Source organism: Balaenoptera physalus (assembly GCF_965194825.1).
Source record: "Balaenoptera physalus genome assembly, chromosome: 4".
Classification (NCBI taxonomy): domain Eukaryota; kingdom Metazoa; phylum Chordata; class Mammalia; order Artiodactyla; family Balaenopteridae; genus Balaenoptera; species Balaenoptera physalus.
In genome coordinates this window covers 131,778,565-131,789,517 of record NC_138891.1, presented here as the reverse complement: position 1 = coordinate 131,789,517, position 10,953 = coordinate 131,778,565, and the positions used below count along the sequence as shown (strand labels likewise).

The 10,953-nt window shown below is 34.1% G+C and overlaps 1 protein-coding gene across 1 annotated transcript; it reads left to right on the top strand.

Annotated features, from left to right (window-relative positions):
* The first annotated feature begins 1,186 nt into the window (after window positions 1-1,186).
* LOC309660122 (keratin-associated protein 19-4-like) lies at window positions 1,187-9,038 on the top strand. Its single transcript, XM_082460664.1, has one exon. The coding sequence runs from the start codon at window positions 4,514-4,516 to the stop codon at window positions 4,703-4,705; it is 192 nt and encodes a 63-aa protein (XP_082316790.1). The 5' UTR covers window positions 1,187-4,513; the 3' UTR covers window positions 4,706-9,038.
* The last annotated feature ends 1,915 nt before the right edge of the window (window positions 9,039-10,953 follow it).

Genomic DNA, 10,953 nt, shown 5'->3' with positions numbered 1-10,953 from the left:
TAGCCACAGCAATCAGAGAAGAAAAAGAAATAAAAGGAATCCAAATCGGAAAAGAAGAAGTAAAGCTGTCACTGTTTGCAGATGACATGATACTATACAGAGAGAATCCTGAAACTGCCACCAGAAAACTACTAGAGCTAATCAATGAATTTGGTAAAGTAGCAGGAGACAAAATTAATGCACAGAAATTTCTTGCATTCCTATATACTAATGATGAAAAATCTGAAAGTGAAATTAAGAAAACTCTCCCATTTACCATTGCAACAAAAAGAATAAAATATCTAGGAATAAACCTACCTAAGGAGACAAAAGACCTGTATGCAGAAAATTATAGGACACTGATGAAAGAAATTAAAGATGATACAAATAGATGGAGAGATATACCATGTTCTTGGATTGGAAGAATCAACATTGTGAAAATGACTCTACTACCCAAAGCAATCTACAGATTCAATGCAATCCCTATCAAACTACCACTGGCATTTTTCACACAACTAGAACAAAAAATTTCACAATTTGTATGGAAACACAAAAGACCCCGAATAGCCAAAGCAATCTTGAGAACGAAAAATGGAGCTGGAGGAATCAGGCTCCCTGACTTCAGACTATATTACAAAGCTACAGTAATCAAGACAGTTTGGTACTGGCACAAAAACAGAAATATAGATCAATGGAACAGGATAGAAAGCCCAGAGATAAACCCACACACATATGGTCACCTTATCTTTGATAAAGGAGGCAAGCATATACAGTGGAGAAAAGACAGCCTCTTCAATAAGTGGTGCTGGGAAAATTGGACAGGTACATGTAAAACTATGAAATTAGAACACTCCCTAACACCGTACACAAAAATAAACTCAAAATGGATTAAAGACCTAAGTGTAAAGCCAGACACTATCAAACTCTTAGAGGAAAACATAGGCAGAACACTGTATGACATAAATCGCAGCAAGATCCTTTTTGACACAGCTCCTAGAGAAATGGAAATAAAAACACAAATAAACAAATGGGACCTAATGAAACTTAAAAGCTTTTGCACAGCAAAGGAAACCATAAACAGGACCAAAAGACAACCCTCAGAATGGGAGAAAATATTTGCAAATGAAGCAACTGACAAAGGATTAACTAAGATTTACAAGCAGCCCATGCAGCTTAATAACAAAAAAAGAACAACCCAATCCAAAAATGGGCAGAAGACCTAAATAGACATTTCTCCAAAGAAGATATACAGATTGCCAACAAACACATGAAAGACTTCTCAACATCCTTAATCATTAGAGAAATGCAAATCAAAACTACAATGAGATATCATCTCACACTGGTCAGAATGGCCATCATCAAAAAATCTAGAAACAATAAATGCTGGAGAGGGTGTGGAGTAAAGGGAACACTCTTGCACTGTTGGTGGGAATGTAAATTGATACAGCCACTATGGAGAACAGTATGGAGGTTCCTTAAAAAACTACAAATAGAACTACCATACTACCCAGCAATCCCACTACTGGACATATATCCTGAGAAAACCATAATTCAAAAAGACTCATGTACCAACATGTTCATTGCAGCTCTATTTACAATAGCCAGAACATGGAAGCAACCTAAGTGTCCATCATCAGATGAATGGATAAAGCAGATGGGGCACATATATCCAATGGAATATTACTCAGCCATAAAAAGAAATGAAATGGAGGTATTTGTAATGAGGTGGATGGAGTTAGAGTCTGTCGTACAGAGTGAAGTAAGTCAGAAAGAGAAAAACAAATACAGTATGCTAACACATATATATGGAATCTAAGGAAAAAAAAAAAAAAAAGGTCATGAAGAACCTAGTAGCAAGATGGGAATAAAGACACAGATCTACTAAAGAATGGACTTGAGGATATGGGGAGAGGGTGGGGTGAGATGTGACAGGGTGAGAGAGTGTCATGGACATATATACACTACCAAATGTAAAATAGATAGCTAGTGGGAAGCAGCCGCATAGCCCAGGGAGATCAGCTCAGTGCTTTGTGACCACCTAGAGGGGTGGGATAGGGAAGGTGGGAGGGAGGGAGATGCAAGAGGGAAGAGATATGAGAACATATGTATATGTATAACTGATTCACTTTGTTATAAAGCAGAAAGTAACATACCATTGTAAAGCAATTATACTTCAATAAAGATGTTAAAAAAAATATGTACATTGAGGGTTTCTTTTAATTTTGAAATTTCTACTTAGATTATAACTTTGAATAGTACTGTCTTCCATTTTTTCTTTTTTCATAAACTCTCCTTATATGTAAGTTGGGTTGCTGCCTATCTCCCATTTTATCCACTTTCTTTCCAACTCTTTTTATTTCTTTTTTAGCCACATATTCATTGTTTTTATTATTTTCCTGGTTTTCCTCAATGGAATCTTTTGTTTTCATCTAAATCCAAACTTCTTTATGCATCTTGGAACTTGGTCCTCCTTCCGATATGATTTTATCTTTTTAAAAATTCCTTTCCTGTTTTTCAACTCATTTTATTTCTTCTTATCTCTTTTACATTTAATTTTTTAATATTTAATTTAATATGAAGTATTTTGTTAAAGTTTTCTTCTGCTTCTGGAGGGGCAAGCTATTAGTTGAATGCTTTGATAATCATTTTTGTTGTTTTTATTATATACTTTGTATACATGAACACTTCTTGCACCTCTGAATTTGTGGATGAGACTGTTAGAGATATTTGCTATTTGTTTTCTATGGATCTGTTCATTTAATAATTTATTCACTCAACTAACAATATATTGCCTACTCCATTCCATTCACAAAAGTATAAAATATGATTATAATAAGTGTTCTTGCCCTGAAGGAGTAAATAATGTAATGGAAAAGGAAGTAAACAAATTGGTATACTAAAATCTGATGAAATGCAAAGACAGACTTTTATCCAGGGCATTTGGCAGCACTCTGAAGGATTTTCTAAATCAGGCAGAGGTAGAAGTAGCTTGGGATGTCCTTGGAGCAGGTGCCACTTGACCTATCTTTTGAAGGGTGGGTTGGAATAAGATGGGTAAATAAGTATAAAAGAAGATTACAGAATGAAGGAGCAGCTCCTGTAAAGTCTCAAAAGCATGCAGTTGATTAATAATATCTTTGTTATTTATGTATGGAATAAAGGGAAACATATGGTAGATTGTTAGAGACAAGGATAGAGAAAAATGTTTGGTGATGAAACACCTTGTTTGTGAATTTAGGAGTATAATCTTTTCCTTAATGACTTAGGTATAATGGCTGAAAAATGAAATGATCAGATTTGTGTTTCAGAATGTTCATTTGGACTCAGTATGGAGAACAGATCAGATGAGGGCCCTGCCTTGGGGAAGTGTGACTGGTTGGGAGGCTCTTACATTAATCCAGGAAAAAGTGGTGGAGGACTGAATTAAGTGAAAACAATGAACAGACATGAATATTAATGAATTATCATGTACATGGTTGAGTTGCTATGGTGCAATATGCACTGAGTAGGGAAGATATTCATAAAATATGAAAGAGAATTAATTCCAAGATCATATTCTGGTATGTGATTTGAATGACTAATATACAGACAAGAGGCAGTTTTGTGAGAAAAAAATGAATTTACTACTAAATATGAAATTTGAATGCAATTCAAATGGGACATATCCAGTAAATAGTCAAATTGATGGAGCTGATATTTAGAGAAGCCTTTTGAGAGTAATCGGTATAAGCACCGTTATTAAACACAATATTTATTGAAATTCCATGGGAAAAGTGTATACATTGAATATGGAGGAAAAGGGGCAGTTTTAGAATTAATAAAGGAATAAGAAATTGGGAAGAAGACTAATAAGAAATTGAGAGAGAAAGCTAATTGAACATTTGCCATAGAAAATAAGGGAAGAAAGCTTTAAAAGAAGAATGAATGGGTGAGGAGGGCAAATGCCAAGGAAGTTTCAAACAAACCAAATAACTAACAAAAAACAAAATAAAAAACCAAGAAGGTTGTTTTTGGTTTTGGTTTTGTGTTTTTTAATTTGACTATCTGGAAATCACTAATGACTTTGTGACTATGCCCTGACCACCATGGATAAAAGGTCTTGGGTTCTGGAAATGATCAGTAGCTAAGACAATGGAATAAGAGAAGCAATCTGTTATGTAATTATAGAACCACTGGAAGCTATCAACCAGATTAGACAATTTTAACTAGAACACCAGCGCAGTATGGCCTCTGAAGGGGCTATAATCATTTTTCATCTTGGAAACATTCTGTTTTTAGGAATGCAAACTCATTAAAAAATAATAATTATTACTAAAATTCCTTTAACAAAAATTTGGACCCTTTGGTAAGTAAGAAAAGAACAATTTCAAGTAATTTTAAGACTTTACATTATTCTCTTATAAGGAAATAATATCACCTGTCATTGTTTACCACTTGCACTACTGAGGGTATAAAACCATTTGGGGAAGCTAGAGATGGTCACACTCAGGAAATTCCTCTTCAGCGCCAAATCAGATCTCTAATACTTGACACCATGAGCTACTATGCCAACTATTGCAAAGGCCTGGGCTTCGGCTGTGGAGGCTTTGGTGGCCTGGGCTATGGCCATGGCTGCGGATGCAGCAGCTTCTGCAGACTGGGCCATGGCTGTAGCCATGGAGGCAACAGATACGGCTGCTACTGCCCATCATGCTATGGAGGATATGGCTTTTCTGGCTTATACTAAAAACTTGTAGATCCTCAGACTCTTTCTATTCCCATGCTGTTACTCATATGTTTCAGTGATGTGAACATTTTTCTTGATGTTTAGAAAGTATTAATAATTTTTTGGCTTCCTGCTCCAAAGGAACTAGTTTCTTCCTCTGGAAGAATCTGGAATCTTTCCATTGAATCAAGGGTTCATTCATTTTTATTTAGTCACTAACATCTGCTGTGACCAAGTGTAACCTGTATTTTAAATTTTTAAATGAACATATTTAACTGGCATAGGGAGCATGGCTGTACCAATTCATTTTAGAACATTTCTAATGGGTATATGGGATTTCAATCAGGATGTTACCCTCCTTTTCTCTGAATTGGTGTTTTGACTCAACAATGTTTGATTCAATAATGAATTTGACTCAACAAAGGTTCACTTCATGTCTCCATGTCCTGAGCATTGTTTTGAGTCTTGAGGATATGGGAGAATAAGATGGACTAAACTCCTGTATAATTTCACGTGTCCCATCTCTCATTTGTTTCCAGTGTATTTTGTGTGTGATTTCATTTTTGTAAAATCATCTGCACACTATTATTTCTATTACTTAAAAAATGATAACATTGCAAACTTTATTCCAATAGTCATGGTTTCTACTCTCAGGTTTATTATGGCACAGTAAATCTATGGTGATCAAAGAAAACATTTTTAAAATAAAACATTAAGCTGATACAAAATAATATTTATAGTAATATGAAAGGTACAAAGGGTGCATTAAAAACATTCCTGTACACAACAATGAATTTTCAAATTTCTAATGTTCTTTATATATAATCAGGTCAATTTTATCTTAAAAGAAATACATTTTATATTTCATATATATACATATATATGCATACAAGTCTACTCTGTTTCCTTGAAAAGTTAATTGATTTAATTGGCTTTCCTGTTTCCCTACCTATAGAGTGAGGGTCTTTCTTCTTAAAAGGTATTTTTTTCTCAAAAGTAAGCATTAGGACTGTCTAAATTTAAAACTCCTGGAGTGCATTTACCAGTTTAGTTTCCTGGGATATACTCTTAGATAATTTGTTTTAATAGATTTGTTTAAATCCTCAGACTTTCTATTAGTCAAAACTTTCTTGGTAAATCACTGTTTTCGATGGTATCCAAGATCTTTTCTATTTCTTATGTTATAGCAATGCTTGATATCACTTTCTACCCTCATCCTCTTCCCATGAACAACTTTTCTGTGGTAGCTTTCAGATGCTTTGCACTCTCAAAGAGCATGTTGTCTAAAAGTTAGTACAATGACTTGGTACACTTGGAAGAAGATCTGGGGAGATCTGATATGACAATTACATTAAAAGACAAAATAATAAACTGAAGTTTCTCATCATGTTGCTCTGGGTAGTTCATGAAGTGTTTATTTCAAACAAGTTCTTCATAAAGATGGAAATAAAACTGTTCCGTTTATATTATGGTTTCTTGTTTAAGTGCCTTTTTCTACAAGATGGTTATTTGATGAGCTTTTGGAGACATTTGTCTGAAACTTAATTTTAGCATTCATATGCTTATTGCGGAAACTGGGTTCCTGGTGAATTTGCAAGTCATTTACTTTTAATTTTTTTACTAAAGTAAAATTGGAAATAAAACTGGCAAAATAATTTCTCATTATTCAACCAGACTTCATGTTACTGCTGATTGTTTTCTTTCAAGTACAAAGATAAGGAAATCACCTTTAATAAAATAAACAAGCATTTTCTCTTAACGTTTAGACGCTGAAAAATGTATGCTGTTTCTTAAATTAATAGTTAAGTGTGTCAAATTGTTGTGAAATAAAATTGTACCTTTTTTATTAAGACAGTGAATTTCGATCTAAAAACAAACTATTCCATGTTTATTTCCTGGATTGGAGAAATATGAAACATTTTTGTTAGTGCCTTTCATAGTAATTGTGGATTGGTGGGATGGACAATTAGTATCTCTATTATACTGCAGGCTTTGAGGTCAGGGTCTGTATGAACCCCTTGTATTAATATACTACCCAACACAGAGAGGTGCTTAATTAATATTTGTTTAAAAATATATATATATAATAGAATTTTGTGATCCAAATAAGTTACTGAATAGGATCTCGAATGACAGAACTAAAGTACTAGCTGAAGAATGGGCAAGGCATTGACAATTGATTTCCAACATCCTGTTTAGAAACCAAATTGTATTTTTAACTGAATATTTTGATTCTTAAAAGTTGATTTTTGATATATTCCCTTCAGATAATTTGAATCAGGAGTGAAGTGATATAAATCAAACTAAAGCCTCTTTGTTTGCTTATATAACTTTAAGAAAACCTTAAGGCTAAGGCCTTTCATAAATGATTATGAAGTTGCAAAATTCTACTTCCAAAAGCAAAGTATATTTATAAAAAGAAGAAAATAATATTTCTCAGCAAAAATCAGAGAGTTATTGATAGGATCAGAGGAAGATATGCATGTGAAAGTGTTTTCAAATTACTAATTTTTATAAATAAATTATTTTGCAAAAGCCTTTTTGGTGTAGCTTATTCAGAAAAATACATAGATGTTTAAAAAATTTTGTACTAAGTATGTCTTTCAAATGAAATTCTGCTACCTTTAAAAATGAAAATTCTGATCTCTAGATTTCCTAGTAGGTCAAAGAGGTTTGCTCTTTATCATATGTGTTTCACCTTGGGTTAATCCTGTGTCTGAGAGTTCCTGCAGGAAGTGATGTAATTGGTGTCTTTTTTAGGACATTTCACATTAGAGGATCAAAAGGTCAAAGATTTGAGGGCTTACTTACAGATGTCTTAGATAGATGAAGTTTTATAATGTTGACACGTCTACCATTTAAGGAAAAAAGGACATTCATTTCATTTGTGAAATAACTGATGCATAATTTAAATTCACATTTTGAGGGCTTCCCTGGTGGTGCAGTGGTTAAGAATCTGTCTGCCAATGCAGGGGACACGGGTTCGAGCCCTGGTCGGGGAGACTCCCACATGCCACGGAGCAACTGAGCCCACGCACCACAACTACTGAGCCTGCACTCTAGAGCCCGAGAGCCGCAACTACTGAGCCTGTGTGCCACAACTACTGAAACCCGCACGCCTAGAGTCCGTGCTCCACAGCAAGAGAAGCCACCGCAATGAGAAGCCCACGCACCGCAACAAAGACCCAACGCAGCCAAAAATAAATAAATTCACATTTTGTAGTTTGAATATAAAAATGTTTCCTGTTGACCCATCAGCAATAAAACTGTGGTTTTGTATTATCTTTCTTGTACTAATAATTAATATCCACTAAATAATTCAAATCCTTGTCTCCTTGATGCTTTTATTATAAAATGAAATTTGGAGCTGTGGTCCAATAAGTAGACAACTATCAGAGGAAACCTAATTATCCTTAATGACACTGATTTTTTTCACTGATTTGTATTTCGTTTCACACAAACATATCCAACAAGTCCCAGACAAATACCACATAAAGGTAAATGGACACACCATTCCATTTACATTTTCCTAAAGTATCTAAACAAGAGTGTTGTGTTAGGACGATTTTTTCGTCATGTTTCCTTTGCTGATTTTGTAAACTGAAGATCAAGTGTTAAAAAAGAAATTGTGCAGAGGATGTTTAAAAAAATAAAATAAAATAAAGTAAGAAAAAAAAAAAAAGAAATTGTGCTGAATTCTCATATGACCCCAACAAATCAAGTAAATTGAATGGGCATTCAATGCAAAATTCACTGTCAGGCCTTTGGGAAAATACTAGTAAGTGTATTGAGAAAAATAATACCACAATTTTTTTATAAAAAGAGGAGAAACTTGATTATGGCCAAACTTTTAAGCAACTCAATTTTAGTAGGAAAAAAATAAATTGTTCAAACTCTTAATGGAGTAGAGTGAAGTGGAAAAGTGGCATACATGGGGATTTTGAACAAGCATCACCAACATTTTTTCAGTCTTAAAAACTGGAAAATTTACTATGGTTTCCTATGATATTGACTTCATTCAGTGAAGAGTGTACCCATTATTTTGAATAGCAATGAGATATGATACCTGGCTAGATGTTTTTATAGACGGCAGTCATCTTATGTGTAGTCTTCGATGATACCACATTCATTGTCAGCATAGACACAGAGCATTTCCTTGGAATCTGTGCCGACAGTCCTAAATTTAGAAGACAAAAGATTAATGAGATTTTTTTTTCATGTCATTGAGCCATGGAATGAGAATTATGCAAGTCTGTTTTTGTTGTCACACCCTTTTCTGAGGTATATAAGAGTCTCTGGGCAGATAATAAAATTCATACCTGAAAAACAACATTCATATTATATATATATATATATATATATATATATATATATATATATATATATATATATATCTCCAACCCTAGCAACTACTACAGTGGCCTGAGCTATGGCTGTGCCTGTGTTGGCTTTGCTTAGGGCTTAGGATATGGCCTTGGAGACTATGACTATGGTTCTAGTTAGGGAGGCTATATATACAGCTGTTGCCACCCCTTTTGCTATGAAGGATATCAATTATCAGGCTTCTATTGAAAAATAAAAAAGACTGGTGCTTTGGGACTTTAGAATCCTAATACAACCCTAATGTTTGTTCTTCTTTCAAGTCTTTCTATTTCCATCAAAATTCAGATGCTGCTCTGACCACCTGAGGTAACTCAGAGTTCAGCAAGAAGGGAGAACACTGATTTGACAAAGATTTTCCTAGACTGTTTATAATATGTGACTGTGTTTTATTTTTCTTTCTCATAAGCCATAATAGGATAACGATGAGAGAGATTATTGGTCTTTATTTACCTGAAGATTTATATATAATTATTTGAAAGATGATTGAACTAAAGGAAAACCAAAGACTGAAGGGAAGCCCTTTGCAGGTGCTTTTGAGATTAAGCTGTTCTGAACCATAACATGAGCTCGATAAATATCTGTTGCATAAAAGAACTGATTAGTGAGAAAGGGGGAGGTAATTAAAATTTCTGACCTACTATGTGTGAGATATTTTGCAAGGTGTTTTATATATTTTTTATTGTTTGATTTTCATAATACTTCAAAACATAGGAAGTGAAGTATAAAAAGTTTCTTTTTAAAAGTATAAAAAATATTCAAACAACTCTAAAAAGTAGTTAGAATATTGGGGAAAATATGGGTCTGTGAGCAAAGAGACTTGGATTTATATCCTCTCTTTACTACTGACTAATTGTATGATATAAGGCAAGTTTCTTAACTTTTTTGATATATTTTTAATTAATCAAATCTGATGATAATTTTTATTTTAAAATAGTTTTAAAATAAACCTACCCTACACTACACACACATTCATGCAAGCAAATTAGTATCTTATGGTGCATAAGACACAGTAGGTGATTGTATTAATTTCCTAGGACTGCTGTAAAAATGTACCAGTGCTTGGGTGTCTTAAAACAAGAGAAATTTATTTTTTCACAGTTTTGGAGGCTAGAAATCCAAAATCAAGGTGTCAGCAAGACCACACTCCCTCTGAAACCTGCAGGAAAATTGTTTCTTGCCTCTTCCTAGTTTCTGGTGATGTGCTGGCAGCTGTTGGCGTCCCTTGTTTGCAGCTGTATAGCTCCAATCTCTCCCTGCATCATCACATGGTGTTCTCCCTCTGTGTTTCTACACTTTCTTCTATAAATGCCTGTCTCTGTGTCCAAATTTCCCCTTATTGGGACAACAGTCATTAAATAATAGCACTGAATTAGGGCCCACCCTAAAGATCTTGACTTCATCTCAAGATGGTTAAGTCTGCAAAAGACCCAATTTTCAAATAAAGTCACATCCACAGGTATGAAGGGGCTGGTTACATCTTGAATATATCTTTGGGGGGGGGGGCGGCAAAGTTTAACTAAGAATAGTGATCAATATTCTATGTTTAACATTACTTTATTTAGATCATGTAATTAATAGGTGATTGAATAGAAACAGATAATTCAACATAAGACTTTTGATTTCAGTCTTAAAATTCTTTCCACAATTCTAAGCATCTCTTCCTATAACTGAAAGAGATTTAAGAAGAGAAAATGATGACTTTGATTTAGAATGGAGTGTGTTTAAACTGACAATTAGACAGCCATTTATAACTGTCCATTCGAGAGCTTGTGGTTTAATTTATAGCCTCTCATAAATATGTACAGTGAAACAGCTTCATCAGCAAAAGCAGAGGTATTAGTCCAAGGCAGCTTATAATTGATTTCAGAGAACGGGTTTGTGATTTT